At 34.8% G+C, this 19,438-nt stretch overlaps 1 protein-coding gene across 6 annotated transcripts in view; it reads left to right on the forward strand.

The window, feature by feature from the left end:
• Positions 1 to 19,438, forward strand: part of ZFYVE16 (zinc finger FYVE-type containing 16) — a 55,046-nt gene that overhangs the window by 15,328 nt on the left and 20,280 nt on the right. For 4 of the 6 annotated variants that reach the window (XM_059916655.1, XM_059916652.1, XM_059916654.1 and 1 more), the window contains 10 exons: positions 301 to 2,573; positions 3,918 to 4,014; positions 7,053 to 7,214; positions 9,671 to 9,813; positions 11,355 to 11,730; positions 12,941 to 13,063; positions 13,933 to 14,088; positions 15,119 to 15,343; positions 18,005 to 18,087; positions 19,205 to 19,309. In XM_059916655.1, the coding sequence (XP_059772638.1) occupies positions 301 to 2,573; positions 3,918 to 4,014; positions 7,053 to 7,214; positions 9,671 to 9,813; positions 11,355 to 11,730; positions 12,941 to 13,063; positions 13,933 to 14,088; positions 15,119 to 15,343; positions 18,005 to 18,087; positions 19,205 to 19,309 (3,743 nt within the window). Of the gene's footprint in view, positions 1 to 300; positions 2,574 to 3,917; positions 4,026 to 7,052; positions 7,215 to 9,670; positions 9,814 to 11,354; positions 11,731 to 12,940; positions 13,064 to 13,932; positions 14,089 to 15,118; positions 15,344 to 18,004; positions 18,088 to 19,204; positions 19,310 to 19,438 lie in introns of those variants that run through there. The other 2 variants (XM_059916656.1, XM_059916657.1) reach the window with 2 other exon arrangements.

Raw genomic sequence — 19,438 nt, forward strand, 5'->3', positions numbered from 1 at the left:
AACTGGAGGGCAGAACAAAGAAGTTAGATTGTTTTTCAGCTCTTCCTTAGTCTGGTTTTTATAGTGCAACTGAGTTATTTTGAGTAGAATTTCTATCATATTATGACATCTACATTAAAAAGTAAAAACCCCAAGTAGTTTAAATCCAAGTGAAAATAATTTTGGAAGTTATTACTATTTTGCAGGAGAATAATATATTTCTGGTCTAAAAAAAAGTTTAGAAGTCATAGAAACCATAACATCTTTGTAATAATTTTGATTTGGGTCTCCTGACTAACATTATATTTCTATTTTAATTAGATGAACAAGATTATCTCCAAGATGCACAAAATTCATATGATTCTAACCACTATTCAGTCTCTTCAGAGTTGGCTTCCTCACAGCTAACTTCACTGCTACCAAAGGATCAACAATGCATTAATTGTTGTGCCTCATCAGAAACAGGCTATGAAACAAATCAAATTGCCCTGAATGAAAAAACACTTGAGGGACTAACTTCTATACAAAACGAAAAAAATGTAACAGGACTTGATCTCCTTTCTTCTGTGGATGGTGGCACTTCAGATGAAATCCAGCCTCTATATGTGGGACGATGTAGTAAACCTGTCTGTGATCTGATAAGTGACATGGGTAACTTAGTTCATGTAACTAATAGTGAAGAAGATATTAAAAAATTATTGCCAGATGATTTTAAGTCTAGTGCAGATTCCTTGATTGGATTGGATTTATCTTCAGTGTCAGAAACTTTCTGTGTTTCTTCAACAGACCATGGTAATAATACAGTCAGAGAGGAACAGAATGATGTCAGTTCTGAATTACAAAACAGAGAAATCAGTGGAACTAAAGAATTTGGTATAAAAGTAGATACGACACTTTCAGATTCGTGTAATTACAGTGGAAAAGAAAATTTAGAGGATAAAAAGATCTCTAATCAGTTAGAGACAGTTGTTGATTTTAACATGCCATCTGCTTTGACTCAACAAAGTTCCAAAATGTTTGATGCCAAAGACCACCTACAGTACAAGAACCAGCCATGTGAATTAGTAAAAGCTGATGGCTGTTTGGTAAAAGAGGAGGTAGATGTGCCAGTCATAGCTGCCCCAGAATGTTTAAAAGAAGGAGGCAGCACGAGTGCTTTGTCTTGCAGTCTTCCAAAAAATGGAGGTTTATGCTTAAATGATTCAAATTTAAGAGATGAAAATTTCAAGTTACCTGACTTTTCCTTTCAGGAAGGTAGGACTGCTATATTTATAAAACAATCTGCAAAAGAAGACTCAAGAAATTTAGATCTTAAAGATAATAAAGATGAAATCCAAGATTCTGCTTCAACTTTACATGTTTCAAGTGAAAATACATATTCCTCATTGTCCTGTCTTCCAGTACCTGGGTCTTTGTGTGGATCATTCATTGAAAATAAAGCTTATGGTGATTGTTTACCCCAGAATGAATATAAAGATAATATAAAAGATGCAGTGACTGTGCATGAAGAAATACAGAAGAATATGACTTCAGGTGGGGAACCTTTGAAGGAGACTGATCTTTTGAAACAGGAAAAATGTAAAAACATACCTCATCAGCCATTAATTGAAAAGATGGGAGATAGAAAGGTAGATTCTAACCAGATGGTAGTTAGAGTTGAGTCTTTGGATTACCCTGATAACACCAGTTCTTCTACAGCTGCAGAATCTCAAATAGAGCTTTCTGGTGCTAATGCCCCAGAATCTCCTGACTGTTGTGAAGGTTTCACTTTTTCAAACAATGATATCAATGGACAAGACTTGGATTACTTTAATATTGATGAAGGCATGAAAAGTGGTGCACCAATTAGTGATGCTGAACTTGATGCCTTTCTAACTGAACAGTATCTTCAGCCTAGTAACATAAAATCATTTGAAGAAAATGTAAGTGACTCAAAATCTCAGATGAATCAGATAGATATGAAAGGCCTAGATGATGGAAATGTCGATAATATATATTTCAATGCTGAAGCAGGAGCTACTGGGGAAAGTCCTGCTATTAATATGATTTGCAAAACGGTTGATAAACAGAATACAGCAGAAAATGGTAGCCTTTCTTTAGGGGAAAAAAGTACAGTTCCAGTTGAACAAGTGTTATCTAGCAGTAAGTCTGAGATTACAAATGAATTATCAGTCTCTGATAGTAACAGTCAATCTGTTCATGTTGGAGGCGCCAGACCTAAGCAACTGTTTAGTGTTCCATCAAGAACAAGGAGTTCAAAGGAACCAAATAAGCTGGATGTTCCAAATATGCCTGAAAGTGAACCCAGAGTAGCAAATACCATTGTTCCAACCACCTGTGCTATAGATTCTGTGACTGATCCTCAGGTTAGCTTCAATTCTAATTACATTGATATAGAAAGTAATTTTGAAGGTGGATCCAGTTTTGTAACTGCAAATGAAGAATCTCTGCCTGCAAACACTTGCAAAGAAGGTCTTGTTTTGGGCCAGAAACAACCTACTTGGGTTCCTGATTCAGAAGCTCCAAATTGTATGAACTGCCAAGTCAAATTTACTTTTACGAAACGGCGACATCACTGCCGAGCATGTGGAAAAGTAAGCTATAAAAATCTTTGTCTTGTATTCTTTTGAGACATTTTAAATGAAATTTAATGTGACAAAAAAGCTGATTAAGAGATGATTACAAGATTCAGTTAGTTTAAAATCATCGTTTTCCACCTACGTGGAAGTGTATAAAGCACTGTCATTTTACAGATTGCTTGAGGTTTGAATAAATGTCACATTGTCATGGGTATTACATACTGGGAAATGAGGAACACTAATTTTTGTGAAATCTAAGAATACGTTTCATTCTCTCTCTAACATGAACACGTCAGATGTACGGAATTCAGTCAGCTTCCAGTTTATCCTTGAATACTTAATTTCAAGACTACTCTGCAGGTAGTGTTACGCTCGATACTTGAGGTAAACACTGAGAAAACAAGCAGATTGGCTTGCACAAGGTTCAGAACACTGAAGCTGTGACCTCATTTGTGTTCTGACTATCTTAATAGTCTATGGACTCTTAAGAGTTGCCTCTAGAAATAACATTGCATTTTTTTCAGCATTTTCCAGTAATATGTTAGTCTCAGATCAACCCTACTCTCTTTTAGAAAAATAACATTCTACTTGTTTTTCTTTTTTTTTTAATTGAGTGTAGTTGATTTACAATATTATGAAAGTTTCAGGTATCGAACATAGTGATTCACAATTTTTAAAGATTATACTCCGTTTGTAGTTATAAAATACTGGCTATATTCCCTGTGCTGTACAATATATCCTTGTAGCTTATTTATTTTATATTTAGTAGTTTGTACCTTTTAATCCTCTACTCCTATCTTGCCCTTCCCCACTTTCCTCCTCCTGATGGTAACCACTAGTTTGTTCTCTATATCTGAGTCGGTTTCTTTTTTGAATAACATTCCCGTTTTAAAAGTTGTAAAGGAGGGGGACTTCCCTGGCGGTCCAGTGGTTAAGACTTTGTGCTTCCACTGCAGGGTGCACAGGTTCTATCCCTGGTCGGGGAACTAATAAGATGCCGCATGCAGCGTAGCGCGGCCAAAAAGTTAAAAAAAAAAAAAGTTGTAAAGGACCACAGAAAGCTTTTTAAGTTATGAACTTATTCATTAAGAAAGTTTTTGTTCCCTTCCAATTAACATAATTGATTTAAAGGAATTCTCATCAGAGATACAATTTTAAATTACAGAAACCTCATTAAAGTAAAATAATAAAAATAAAAAGAATCATTTAATAATTACCTATGATTATGGTGATTAGAAAACTTGTTTATGTAATCAGAAAAATGGTTTTTGGTTAGAGTTCGGGTCTCTCCTCCCCCTGCCTCCAGTTGGTATACACATGCTTGAAACAAAATCACATTTGATATTTTGTCCTTTATAGGTATTTTGCGGTGTCTGTTGTAATAGGAAGTGTAAATTGCAGTATCTAGAAAAGGAAGCAAGAGTATGTGTAGTCTGCTATGAGACTATTAGTAAAGGTGAGTATTAACCTGACATATCTTCTTCCAGTAATTGAATATATCTTAAAAACAACTGGATTGTGACAAAGATAAACTTCTTTATTTTCTTAAGGCAAGGACCTAGTGTTGACTTATCTGGCTTAGGTGGGACATCCCAAGGCTTGGTTTCTCTTCTTTTTGTTCCACTCTCACAGTTATTACTACCAGTGTGGAAAGGAAGCGTTCAGTTTCTGGAGTGGCAGTTCATTAACTTTTAACAGGTACCAAGTCCCTAAATGCTGCATTTCATCTGCCTATTTGTTTTTGTCACCATCATTGTCATCCTCATCATCTTAATCTAAACATTTATAGAATATCTACCAATAAATAGTATATAATCTTATATATTAATAGCATAAGGCAAGATAATAGTTCCCACCTTATAGAAAATTACAACCTAAAGTGGGAATAAAAGATAAGGTATAATATTTATAATTTTTTTAAATTTATTTATTTGGCTGTGTTGGGTCTTCGTTTCTGTGCGAGGGCTTTCTCTAGTTGTGGCAAGCGGGGGCCACTCTTCATCGCGGTGCGCGGGCCTCTCACTATCGTGGCCTCTCTTGTTGGGAGCACAGGCTCCAGACGCGCAGGCTCAGTAGTTGTGGCTCACGGGCCCAGCTGCTCCGCGGCATGTGGGATCTTCCCAGACCAGGGCTCGAACCCGTGTCCCCTGCACTGGCAGGCAGACTCCCAACCACTGCGCCACCAGGGAAGCCCCTATAATTTTTATATAAATTTATAGGACTGTCACACTATTTGCACATTTTTGTCTTTTATATATTTTTTTCCCTTCTCAGTTTTAGAATTCTGTTTGTATGTGTTTCCCATTGTTTCTCTGGCTCCCTAGCTAGCTTACTGTTATCAGCAATAATCTTACTTGAGTTCTCACAGTTTTGTGTGTCTGTGTTTTTTTCTTCAAATACACGTTTGTTCTTTTGAGTACTTCTTGGCATTTTCAAAGATTTGTTGACGGTTTAATTCCCAGCAAATATTACTTGGGACTTTTAAGACCAGGCCTGTGCGCTAGCTCAGGTGCTGCTTCCTGTTAGCCGGGAGAAAAAATACCTGATAATAATTTGTTTTTCTCTTTTGAGTGAAGATAAATTTTTTCAGCAATTCTTCAAAAAGCTCTGATGTGAGTCTGTTAGCCTGAGGTAAGCTGCTTTACTCCCTGCTGTTGACCTCTGCTCTGGAAGATAATAGAGTGTAAATCTTCTTATATTTCCATATTACCACCAGTGTTTATGAAGAATTTAGTTTAAGTGCTTGTAGTTGTTTTGTTTTTTGCTTATGCTGTTTCAGTAGCCTTTAAGACTACTGCTGGTGCTGTTAGCCAAGCAACCTGCTAGAGTTAAGAAATCTTAGAGCAAGCTCCCACATAATTATCTCTCCCCACTTAAAAAATAAAACAGCCATGAAGATTTGAAACATTATTTGAGTTGACAGGTCAGATTTTTAGGTGAACATTAAAACATATTGACCATAAGGATCCAGGAGAGGAGAAGATATAGTCACTGAAGAGACTTAGTAGGATAGTGAGATCAAGCATTGGTTTATCAAAGAAAATATTTGGAATGGATTTATTTATTTATTTAGTTATCTGTTTTATTTATTCTGTTTTGATATCTTATAGCATGTAATTTCATTTATGGCTCTGTTTATCATTAATTTATACAACGCAGGAAAACGTAAATAAAAGTTATTTTAACTCCAACTTTAGGGTTGAAAACAGTAGACATGATCATTTAAAATAATGTTACTAATAAGAGGAGAAAGATGGCTCAAGGCTTATAAGGCAAATTCCACAAAGAAGAAAAGATAGTTTCATTAGAGATTGTGGACAATGAGGAAGTTGTGCTGAGACTGTATAAGTTTTAAAGAAGCATGCATGTGAGTGCCATTACATAAACTTAGAGGAAGTTGGAAATTACTTTGAAACTCAAAGTACTGTGTTTGGATTTTACTTGGTTAGCGGAAGCCATTGCATGAGGGTGCTAATTCATTGGCACTTGAGGAAGGTTATTGTAGTAGTGGCAGCATTTATAGCAGATCAGTTTGGAGAAGTGCTGAAGGGAGAGGTACCAGTGCTGTTCCGTGTTATTTGGATGAAAAAATCATTCAGCAGTATTTAGGCACTGTTCTGTGCTTTGGAACTCCAGCTGAGAACAAAATATATTCCCTGTTCTTATGGAGCTTTTGATCTCATGGACCTTATGAATGTGAGGAGACGTGGACAGAAAGCAAAGAGAATATCAGATGGTGATAATATTCTAAATGAAAATAAAAGAGTACAAGAGGGATAGATAGTAACAGACTGGTGGCAAGAGGTCGTAATTTTAAATGGTGGTCAGAATAAGGGTTTATGATAGTATGATGTGTAAGCAGAGACCTGAAGGAAGTGAGAGAATAAAGCCATGTGGAAGAACTTTCCAGGCAGAAAGAATAGTAAGAGCAAAGACCCTAAGCTAGAACAGTGCTTGCTTCCCTTGTTGAAGAACAAGGAGGCCTCAGTGGCTGGATTCTAATGAGCAAGTAGGATTTTAGTGAGAAATGATGTCAGACAGCTAACTGGGAAAGCAGAGGAGGTAGAAATGCAGACTATGTAGGGTCTTGTGGGCCACTGTAACAACTTAAATTTTCATTCTTGTTGGGAAGCCATTAAAGGATTTTAAACAGAAGAATGATGTGTTATGATTTATGTCTTAAAAGAATCACTAGGAACTATATTGGAAATAGACTGTAGGAGTACAAGGGCAAAATCAGATGGTCATATTAAATAGCAATGATTTTCTTTAGTAGATATCAAATATATGCCAAAATTATATTGAAATAACTAATTGGTAGCTTATACTGAAGTGGAGTGCTGCCAACTAAAGTAAGGATATTATCTTTGCCAAGTGCCACTTCTTAGTTAGCCATTAATTTCTTTCTCCTTACAACTTGAAAAACAGAATATTTATCATGGTTTACTTTGAAGTTCCAAAACACCTGAGATCAAGTTTTTTTTCCCTTTATAGCTCAGGCATTTGAAAGGATGATGAGTCCAACTGGTTCTAATCTTAAATCTAATCATTCTGATGAATGTACCAACATCCAGCCTCTTCAGGAGACTCAAACATCCAGTATATCTTCACCTACAACTTTACCAATCTCAGCACTTAAACAACCAAGTGTTGAAGGTAACTTGAAGAAAATGTTCTGTCTAATATTAAAGATAAATAATCAAAGTAGAAATTTTCTAGTATTGACAGAATCTAGTGAGAAAAGAGAAACCAGACTAGCTACCAGAAGGAATTTAATACAGGGAACTGGTTATACATGTACGTTAGAAGGGTAGAAGAGCAAAAAGGGCATGCTCAAGTGACTCAGAGATTAGTAAGTACAGGAGGTAACCACCATCCCTAGGGTTGGGAGAATGCAAAGGGAGAGGCAGTATTACTAGAACCCCATGCAGGAACACCAAGAGATTCTTGGTTCTCAGACCTAGTATTCAGGGATTATGGTACCACGTCACATGACTGGTACTGTGACTTCTAGAGGAACACAAAGTGGCAAATGCTGGGACCATCAAGGAGCCTAACAGAGTTGGTGTTCAGATGACGGAAAGAGTGTCCCAGGCTTGATGTAAGGAGTACTGAAGATCACAGGACATTTGGGTATATCTGGTGGTGCCGCTGCTGCATAAGTCCTGGCAGGAACTAGAAACAGAAAGAATTCCTTCTGTTCCCACCTTCCAGTCTCCAACCAGTGCCTGTCACTGCTGGAACGTGACCAGAACCAACTAGCAAGGGGGTCTGGGAGTTGCACTTTCCAGACTTCCAGCCTGGCATCAAGGAGCACCATGTGGAAGGGTGGGCTTGGGTTTGAGAGACAATAGGTAAATAATTGGCATGTCTCCCTTTCCTTAAAAATCTATTTTTTTAAAATAAAAAATTTATTTATTTATTTATTTTTGGCTGTGTTGGGTCTTCGTTTCTGTGCGAGGGCTTTCTCTAGTTGCGGCGAGCGCGGGCCACTCTTCATCGCGGTGCGCGGGCCTCTCACTGTCATGGCCTCTCTTGTTGCGGAGCACAGGCTCCAGACGCACAGGCTCAGTAGTTGTGGCTCACGGGCCTAGTTGCTCCGCGGCATGTGGGATCTTCCCAGACCAGGGATCGAACCCATGTCCCCTGCATTGGCAGGCAGATTCTCAACCACTGCGTCACCAGGGAAGCCCTAAAAATCTATTTTTAAATGTATATTTTACCACAATAAAAAATGTTTCTTAAATCTTTTAACAAACTTCTAAAGATTTAAAAAATCTTTGGGCTCTCTGTTTTTTTTTTTTACAGCCTATTGTAGTTTAGGATCTTGAGTAAAGCCTGTGTAGACTTTTTATTTATTTTTTTAATTTTTAAAATTGAAGTATAGTTGATTTACAGTGTTGTGTTAGCTTCAGGTGTACAGCTCAGTGATTCAGTTATACATATACATATATATTTCTATTCTTTTTCAGATTCTTTTCCCTTATAGGTTATTACAAAATATTGAGTATAGTTCCCTGTGCTATTCAGTAAGCCTGTGTACACTCTTAAAAATAAACTATTAGTCTGTAACATGCTAGAAAATAACTGTAATTGTCAGTTAGTGACAAATTCAAGTATTTCTGTCAACTATTTTGGATTTCACTTATTTCTCACTTAATGGCTAGTTTCTGTTTATCGTTATGACTTAAATAATGAGTTTCAGCATTTTTGGTTGTATATTATAGCTCTAAAGATGAATGAATCTGCTTTTAAAAATATTTATTCTCTTATATTGACTTTTAAAATTATTAAATTATAAAGTATTGCAAATACAAGAAAGATACCTTATTTAATATGTCCACCCATGTTGCAAAAATTATACATATATGATTCCAGTTTTTTCAGTGTTACCTGTATTATGATATGGAAGGTAGATGTTGGTCCTTTTGATGTTTATATGTTCTAAAATCATCTGGCAGGAATTTTCATAACTTTCCTCCATGGATGCTTTTTAATAAAAGAGAACAAATATTTATTCTGACATCTAGTTATTTCCTCCAAATTTGAAAGGAAATATTAATAAATATTAATAAATTTCAATATCAACATTATAAGAACAAAGCATGTTATGCTTCTCTTGTTAAGTAAGTTAAAAGTAGGAAATGACCTCTGATGCACAAGTGATCCTGTTTCTTTTTTTAGACTTTTTATGCTTCTTTCTTCTGTTCTTCATACTTTTTTCCCTTTGTTTGTCTACCATGCTCTGGTCTATTCCATTTTCCCTCCCTGTGCCTTAGTCTCTAAATTTTATTCCACACTCACAAAGTTAGCCTTAATAATATAGGCTTTAAATCTGCCTTCAATGTCTTTAAGGTATAACCTCTCCTGTCCACTTTTTTTCTGAGTACGGGATTCCTAGGGCCAGCCCTGCCTTTGTATGAATTAGAAAAGAACTTCTACTCTGGGTAGATGAATCACAAAAGGCCATTTCTCTAGGCCTTGAAACCCTGAGAATGCAGGGCTTGCCAATGGTTAGCAAAAAGCTTTTGAAAATGTTTCCTGACCCGTTTAGTATTAAATCATTGCAATATTATCAAATTAAAATGCTTTACTTTTTAAACTGATTCTAGGATTATGCTCCAAAGAACAGAAGAGAGTATGGTTTGCCGATGGTATATTGCCCAATGGCGAAGTTGCAGATACAACAAAATTATCATCTGGAAGTAAAAGATGTTCTGAAAACTTTAGTCCTCTCTTACCTGATGTGCCACTGGTAAGGAATCTAAAGAATGACTTGTTAATTTAATAAAGTTTTATTTTGTAAGAAATTCCTTGTGTGATTTTTTAGAGTACTTTTTTTTTTTAAATGCTTTGAGCTTCATAAAATGAGAAGCATATGATGTATGAATATATTTTAGATTTTACCTTTTTTTAATGTCAGTTTAAGGCAGTGATTCTTAAACTTTTTGATCTAAGGACCCTTTATGCTCTTAAAAGTTACTGAGAACCCCAAAGAACTATAGGTTATGTGGGTTATGTTTATTGATAATTACTGATATAAAATTGACAAACATTTTAAAAATTAATTAAAAAATAAACTCATTAAATTAATAGAAATAATATTTTTAATGAAAAGTTTTTGAAACAAAAGTTTAGTGAGAGGAATAACATTGTTTTACATTTTTGCGAATTTCTTTAACATCTGGCTTAATAGAAGATAGATTCTCACATCTACTTCTAAAGTCAGTCTGTTGTGATATGTTTTAGTTAAATTATATGAAGAAAATCCTAGGACCTCACTGACTTCCTGAAAGGGTCTTGGGGACCCCAGAGATCCCTGGACCACATTTTGAGAACCACTGGTATCGGGAAATAGAACTGAGATTTAGTAAGTTAATTTAGATTAATTTGTTTAATGATTTTCAAATATTCAGTAAAGTACCTGATGGTAGTATTTATGTTTATGTTTATACAAATGTGCTAGGTGTTAAATAGAAGATACATAATATAGAATCCCAGCCCACTAATAACTCTCATTGTAAAGTAGCAAAATACTCATAAAAGCAAGTATTAACACATGAAGTAGGAATGCTTTTTTATTCATTAAACAAATATATATTGAGCCTCTCCTCTGAGCCAGTTACCTGGTTTATATTGGGTAAAGATACATCAGACAAGATGGATGTGTATCCTGCTCTCTTCAAGTCCACATACCATATAAACTTATGTTGTTTGTCAGTAAGAGTTCACGAGCTAGTTTTTACAAGTAGCTCTAATTACCAGAAGTATGTTTCTTAGCTAGCACCTACCCTCAATCAATATTTTAACAAATTGGAATTTCTATAGAGGCTAGTATTACTTGAGTTCATAAACAGTTCTCTATTGACTTAGGTTTGGCCAGTCTAAAAAGAAAGGGGCTTACTTGAAGCAGACTTGAGGTGTAGTTTATTCTAGGTGGTTACTGTTGTGAAGTATGTCTACCATTTTGCTTCCTAACTGCTCCCCTCCCTGCCTTCTCCCTTCTTCCTCTCCCTTGCCACCCCCCAGCCAGGCTTTTTTGTCTATTAGGAGGAGGAGTGCCTTGAGTTGAACTAAGTGTGCTCACTTTGTGGTATGGTATAGGATCCTGAAGTTCTCCTTGCCTCCTTTTTCCAGTCTATAAAATTAGTCATAAATACCTACCTTAGCATAGAGTAAAGCTAAACCTGTGCTCTTGAATTTAAAGAACCAAAATGGTACTATTTCTTGGGAAATGTGGCTTCTGAAGAAAGAAACTATGAACTCATTTGGGTTTTTGTTTTCCATATTTTACAGATGATAAGCACAGTGGATCATGCCCATTCTACTACAGTGGAAAAACCAAACAGTGAGACAGGCGATATAAGAAATGAGATAATTCGAAGTCCTATTTCTCAGGTTCCATCTGTGGAAAAACTGCCTATAAACACAGGAACTGAGGGGTTGCCTACTTCTGGCTCTTTTACACTAGATGATGATGTTTTTGCAGAAATTGAGGGCCTATCAAGTCCTACTGGTGTCTTGGTTAACAGTCATTTACCTGTTGCTAGTATTTCAGATTATAGGTTATTGTGTGGTATTGACAAGAATGTTTGCAATAAGATTAGTCTTCTACCTGATGATGAGGACAGCTTGCCTCCTCTTCTGGTTGCATCTGGAGAAAAGGGATCAGGTAGGATAGCAGTTATTTAAATTTAAAAAGGAGGTTTTTTTTTTTTTAAAAGAAGAATATATTGATGAATTTTGTCTGTGATATATAAAATGTATTTTTTAAAATTTAGACAGTGTGGTTGAAATATGTATGATGGCATGGAACTCCAGTCTACAAAAAGTCTTACTATATAAAAACAAATTCTAAAAAGATCTGACCTTTTGAGTTGATTTGAATGTGATTCACTTATCTCATCTGGGTCCCTAATTTAAAATAAGGCAAAAGTCCAATACAACAGGGAAATTCATAGACTTTTAGTCCTGTATTAGTTTTGACTCCATATCATTTTTTTTTTAAGGAACATAGTGCCTAAAAAAAAGAATAATGGATTGGATGACAAAGCTAGGAATTTTAGTTCCTCATCTGCTACTTAATACACATATGACTGGAAGCATGTAATTTAATCTCTTGGGCCTCAGTTTCCTTTGTAAAAGAAGAGAACTTAGGTGGTCTTTAAGGTCCTTTCTAATCTGGAGATTCTGTGGCTACCTCCCACCTTGGAGTAGTTCCCTAGGGATATATCCTTGTTACCCTAGGCATTATGCTGAATCTTACATGAAATGATTATGTTCTGTGCATGATAATGTAGGGGAATGAAGCCTAGGATCTCTGTTCTGAAAGTAGGAGCCATTTCATGATCCTATTGATAGTGGCAAAAATACCTTAAGCCCTGTTCTTTGCATGCCATGTATATTTTCCTGTTGGTTGTCAAGTTCTTTATTCACCACTTGTCACTGACATAAGGCTTATGGCAGCAAGCAGCATGTACAACTTGGGTCTAGACTACTTTCACAGCTGTAAATTTCAGAATTTATAATTGGAGTGGCTGGCAGATAGGAGTCCACTTTACAAAAACGTTTGTTTTAAAACTTTAAAGGTGCTAAAATTGTATCAATATGTTGTTTAATCAACATATTTGTTCATAGACTATATATAATATAATTGATCAGGATTTATATTATTATAATATTAATATCTTTACATAAATTGAAAAGTAAAAATTAGTATATAACAGTTGTCCAGGTGTTGATTGATTTTATAAAACGTGTTTGCTTTTGCTTTTAAATGTGATTAAGCCATTGGTGGATTTATAAATCTGTTTTTTTCATTATAGGCATATTTAACAGGAAGACATGTTTATTCTAATTAATATATTATTTTCATGTTTTAGTGCCTGTAATAGAAGAACACCCATCTCACAAGCAGATCATTTTGCTTCTTGAAGGCGAAGGTTTTTGTCCTGTTACATTTGTCCTAAATGCTAATCTACTTGTGAATGTCAAGTTAGCATTTTGTAAGTAATGATTCATCTTTCTTTGCTTAATTGGTAAGCAGGATTTCTGAATAATTAATTACATTGTCAGGTTAAATTTTGACGGTCAATGGTGAAAAATAAGCAGTATTGGATATTGGTTTTTGTAGCCAAATATTAATATAAATAAATTTTGCAGTTTTATATGCAGTGGGACTTGAAGTAATAGCTTAAAGATTTTTATTAGTGTCCCTCATTCAGTCCTAGGTTAAGGCCATGGGCTTATAACAAGCTGTATTTTGATGCTCATGATACAGCTGACCATATATTTTTTTTTTTTTTTGAATTTTTGAATTTTATTTAATTAATTTTTTTACACAGCAGGTTCTTATTAGTTATCCATTTTATACATATTAGTATATATATGTCAATCCCAATCTCCCCAGCTGACCATATTTCATATAGGTTTTAGGTAAATTGAAATTTGGTAATTGAGATAAGCAAGAATCCTGATTTAGTAACAATAAAGACAGTTTTAAAGTAAATGACACTAGACTTAATTAAAAGTAAGGAAGTAAATATTTCTCAGTAATAAATAGTCCTCAATACTCAATAATGCATCTGTTAGCTTTTCATTCTCTTTGAAACTAACCTGATTCTTACCCACTACATTTCAGCTTGTTAGTGCATCTTTTATTTTATTGTTGTTTATTAATTGACTCCATCAGATAATTTTTCATCCTTTCTCTTTTTTGTATTAATCTCATACAATTCAATTTAAAGTTTTTGTGAGGAGAATGTTGGGAAACTAAGGAGTTTAAAAAGTTGTGCTTCATGCAAAGGACAATTATATTTAATTTTTTTGGTTAATGGAAGTTGACTTTTACAGTTGTACACTTTTGTCACTTAAGATTCCTCAGACAAATATTGGTACTTCTCAACCAATGGATTGCATGGCTTGGGACAGGCAGAAATTATTATTCTATTGTTATGTTTGCCAAGTGAAGATACTATTCCTAAGGACATCTTCAAACTCTTTATCACCATTTATAAGGATGCTCTGAAAGGTATACCATTTTATTTTGAACTGTTCAGACCAGGGGATGGATAAATTAAGGGCATTTTTGCTTTTGGCTGTGCTAACTGTACTAAAGATTTATTTTGTGAAGAGATTGCTGATTACTTAAGAGAGCTCTGTCATCATTTTCAGTCTCCTTAAATTTAACATTTTATGTAATTAGTGTCTTTATAGTTTTTTTAATTTTAAAAGTGAAAATATATTTACCTTCTTGATCTCTTTATGTGTCTACACAATAATCCCCCCTTATCTGCGGCGGATAAGTTCCAAGACCCCACTAGCTGCCTGAAACCGCGAATGGTACTGAACCCTATGTACACTGTTTTTTCTATACATACATACCTGTGATAAAGCTTAATTTATAAATTAGTCACAGTAAGAGAACATCCGAATTGCCAACAACACTTCTCTTGCACCTTGGGGCCATTATTAAGAAAAATAAGGGTTACATGAACACAAGCGCAGTGATACTGCAACAGTCGATCATAACTGAGACTGCTACTGAGTGACTAATGGCTGGTAGCATATACAGCGTGGATATGCTGGACAAGTGATTCACGGTGTGGCTCACATCCCAATGGGGCAGAGCACAATAGTGAGAGATTTAAAATTTGCTGTTTATTGAATTTTCCATTTAATATTTTTGAACTACAGTTGACCAGGGGTAACTAAAACCATGGAAAGCAAAACTGTGGATAAGGGGGGACTACCGTATACTTTTCTGTCTGTATAAGATTTGGGGGACATGATGATGACTTTTCACTTGACCGTGAAGTAAGGAGAAAAATTTTAAAACACTTAACGGTTAGAAACATTCTCAAATTTTTGTACACAATTCCCAATCTTCAGGAATAACTGAACTTTGTGCACACAAGGTATTCAGTGCTTCTTCAAGAGTGGAAATAAAGAAAAAATATATTACATTGCTTTTATTTAAGAAAGTTTATACTGGGACATTCAAACTCATAATGCTGCTTCAAAACAACTTAAAGTCTTTTTATAAATGATTTTATTTCTAGGAAAATACGTAGAAAACTTGGACAGTATTACCTTTACTGAGAGTTTTCTCAGCAGCAAGGATCATGGAGGATTTCTATTTATTGCACCTACTTTTCAGAAACTTGATGATCTCCTGTTACCAAGTAATCCTTTTCTTTGTGGAATTCTTATCCAGAAGCTAGAGATTCCCTGGGCAAAGGTTTTTCCTATACGTTTAATGTTGAGATTGGGTGCAGAATATAAAGGTAAGTTTTAGAATAATAAGCAAATTACATAGGTTCAAATATACTGAATGTAAATAAGAATTTCAGATATCATTAAAATAAATTTTTAATGGATTAATGGGACTACTTTTGTTTTGATGTACTTTTAAAATTCTAAAACAGCCCTCCTCTACTACCAAATTAGTCTAGACAACCTTGCTATGTCCTGAGTTTCTAGATATTCATAATTATTATATTAACTTACCTTAAAATTTTTTTTTGAATTTCAGAAAAAAAACATAGAAAACCTTGAAAAGTTTTCTTAAAAGTATTTGCTGTAGGGAGTTCATTTTGTTATGTTGCCTACATATTAAGAAGGTAAATTATTGCCCCCCCATTTGTGTACACCATAAAGCCAAACATAAATGGTTGTGAAATAGTGGTCTAGGCTTACGTGTATGATTATTTCTGAGTTGAAATCATTTCTGTGTTCGACTGTCTTTGAATTCGTACCCTTTCTTTATCCCTCACTTTTTTAAAGAATAATTTATTTGTTGCATGTGAAGTACATCACATCTAAGGAAAATTTAGGCATTTGATTCTTGTATAATTTAATAGGTATTTTCTTGGAGGAAAATTAAGTGTAGAGAAGTTATAAAAGTGACCATTACTATTTCAAAATGGACAAATTCAGTGAAAGAGATACTCATTTAAATCTATTTGGCAAATTTATTAAACTCTCTGTTCTGAGGGGTTGGTCCTTACCATTTAAGATTTAAATATGGGATACTCTTAAATTGTGGTGCAGGAAGTAAAAATTAACTTTCATCTCAGGTTTTGTACTGTGTGAACCAAAGAGCTTAAGAGACTTCATTCTGAGCCAAGTGTTTCATCCATTCAGCCTAACGTTTTATCTCTGATACTAATATTTGAATGCTATTTTTATGGAAGGTTAGATCAAAATACTAGCTAATCTTAAGTCATTGTGGAACATATAATCTATAAGTGTGGCCAGTATTTTTGCCAGTATCACTTCTAGATAGTAAATCTATTTTTCTCACACTGAAAGTAGGAAAATCATAGAGTAACGTGAGAGACGTCTCAAAAGATCACAGGGGCTGGAGCTGCAAAGCTATGATAGCTGTTTAGTGGTGATGAGGGAAAATCACCAGTTATACATAGAAGTTAATTAGTCTCAGCTGTTTTCTGAGTTCTTTGTGTTCAGCTGGATTTTAGATAGACTGGCATTTTGATGTTACTGGTGCCCATGCCTCTTTAGACTAGAATTTGGAATTGTGATGTGTGTGTGTGTGTTTATTTTGTTATAGAGATAATGTACCTATGGAAAAGTTAATGGCAAAAGTTAGAGTCCCAAGATTAAAGACTAAAAATAACTGTCTGAGATTAGTAATTTTCAAATGGGGATTACCTACGCTTTTATGTTGAGACTATTTGGAACACCATTACATGTTGGATTAGATGATTTATGAGGTCCGTTTGTAACTCTGACAGAATGTCATTCTAAGCCACAACCTTTTGAAAATTACTGTTTTAGATAAAATTACCTCTATCAAGTTGCAAAGGATGTTCTCTTATTCATAAAAGATGAAGTAAAAAGTCAGCATTTACCTTAATCATATTGTTTATCATTTTAATGTGTTTTACCACTAATTTATGTTTCTTTCTGTACTCTCTGTCATCCAAATAACTTAGTTGTCCTTTTTAAAACTAAAATATATGCTTGTAATAGCAAAGATGTGAGTTACCCTGACTTAATTTTTTAAAATAGATAATGTCATGTGTGTTTTCTTAGACTTTTAAGGAGGTATATTTGTATAATATGTATTAGAGAGGTTTGTTTGCTTAACCTAAGCTGAGAACTGAAATTCTCAGGTTAATTCTTGGGTTAAAAATGTGTCCGATTTTTATCATCATAGATATAGTCTTACCTTCCTTTTTTCACTTTCCTTTTCTTCCAGAATTCCTGCAGCATTGCCACCAAGGTACTTTTCCTTTTTGGTGCGCAATATTTATAGTGTCCTAAAGAAACAGAAAAGTAGTTAGGTGACAGACTCCATATCACTTCTTCTCTGCGTTGACTTCTCTGATTCTATGTGTTCCTTTTATCATGCTGACCCAAGAACTATAAAAGTTTACTATCATCCATAAATCCACACGATTGAACATTAATTACAAATGCCTTAAAAATCTTGAATTCTTCATATTTTGCTTTAAATTATCAGAATATTTCTTTTTAAATTATGAGAACTTTATGTAGGTCTAGCTAGTTATGGTAATTTTCTAGCCATCATAATGTTTGGAAACAACATGTATGATGAAAGATTAAATGCTTTGGAATCAGGCCAAGCCAGTTTCATATCTGTTTCACCAGTTATTAACTTAGAAACCATAGGCAGGCTTATTAATCTGTGTCTCTACTTCCCCATTTGTAAAGTAGGGATAGACATACTTGCCTCATTGGGTTGTTATAAGGTTTAAATAGGATAATGTATGTAAAGGTCCCAGTTCAATGTAGCATCTGGTAGATACATGGTATGGGTTAATGTCATTTCTTGCTTTCCCCAGAGAACTGATTGAGTGGTATTTATCCGTAATGTTTGAAAAATGAAAATTAAAGGTAATAAATTTAAGACTTTTTTTGGTTTTTGTTGATGGTAACCAATTTTCTATTCTTGTGTATAGCATATCCTGCTCCTTTAACAAGTATCAGAGGCCGAAAACCTCTTTTTGGAGAAATAGGACACACTATTATGAACTTACTTGTTGTGAGTAATTGAACTGTTTTATTAAGTGTTCTATATTGTTACTTTAACAATTCATTAAGCAAATTTTACATACTTATATTTTTCTATTTTAATTTGACATATTTGGTATAATGAAAGTTCATTTATAATAAATCCTAATTCATTTAACATAAATGGCCTCTGTTTTTGATGAAGTGCTTTTTAGAACATGTCCTAATTTATGTATACCTGATTCAGATTGCCTTTTGACTCATTCTGCTGCAGTGCTTACATATTTAGGTAATGTGAGATTCACACAGTTGTTGAAGCCTTAGTAAAAGAGTAAAGTCAATCAATTTGATGATTTTGAGCAAACTGGCCCAAGTTACCTCATTTTTAATAGGAAGTATTGGATTAGATGATCTCAGGTTCCCTTCCACCTCTAATTTATGTAATTTTGTGTTTACCTTTTATTATAGAAATGTATTTCAGTGGACTTGCTTTTTTTTTTTTAATTAATTAATTTTATTTTTGCCTGCATTGAGTCTTCGTTGCTGCACGTGGGCTTTCTCTAGTTGCGGCGAGTGGGGGGCTACTCTTCGTTGCGGTGCGCGGGCTCTTCATTGCGGTGGCTTCTCCTGTTGCAGAGCATGGGCTCTAGGCATGCAGGCTTCAGTAGTTGCAGCACGCGGGCTCAATAGTTGTGGCTCGCAGGCTCTAAAGAGCAGGCTCAGTAGTTGTGGCGCACAGGCTTAGTTGCTCTGCGGCATGTGGGATCTTCCCAGACCAGGGCTCGAACCCGTGTCCCCTGCATTGGCAGGCAGATTCTCAACCACTGTGCCACCAGGGAAGCCCAACTTGCTTTTATTTATCCATGTTCGGTTTGAAAATCTACTGTTTTGGAAGATCTGTAACTAGAAAGAGATCACCCTCAAATACTACAGAATTCTTCCTGAGAATGATATTCTTTATTATTATTGTGGAGTAGCTGGAAGAATTAGCTGGTTTTTGAAGTTGCTGTTGCTTTCTGGATGGTGTTTTGATAGTTATGTATGACAAGTTTTAAAATGATGGATACTCTTAAAAAAGGATTTAATGAATGGGTAAATGTTCATGGATAGTAGTTTAAGGTTTATGGAACTATCATTATTTTATGTAGGACCTTCGAAATTACCAGTATACCTTGCATAATATAGATCAGCTACTGATTCATATGGAAATGGGGAAAAGCTGCATAAAAATACCTCGGAAAAAATACAATGATGTAAGTATAATTGCTTTATTCAAGTTTTGAGATAATTATTGAACATTAGATTTCTTTAGAAGTGTGTTAAATTTGTTTTGAATTGGACTAATATATAATGACAAAAAAACTTATTTTTGAAATTTTAGA

This window comes from Balaenoptera ricei, chromosome 3 (genome assembly GCF_028023285.1).
Source record: "Balaenoptera ricei isolate mBalRic1 chromosome 3, mBalRic1.hap2, whole genome shotgun sequence".
NCBI classification, from domain to species: Eukaryota; Metazoa; Chordata; class Mammalia; order Artiodactyla; family Balaenopteridae; genus Balaenoptera; species Balaenoptera ricei.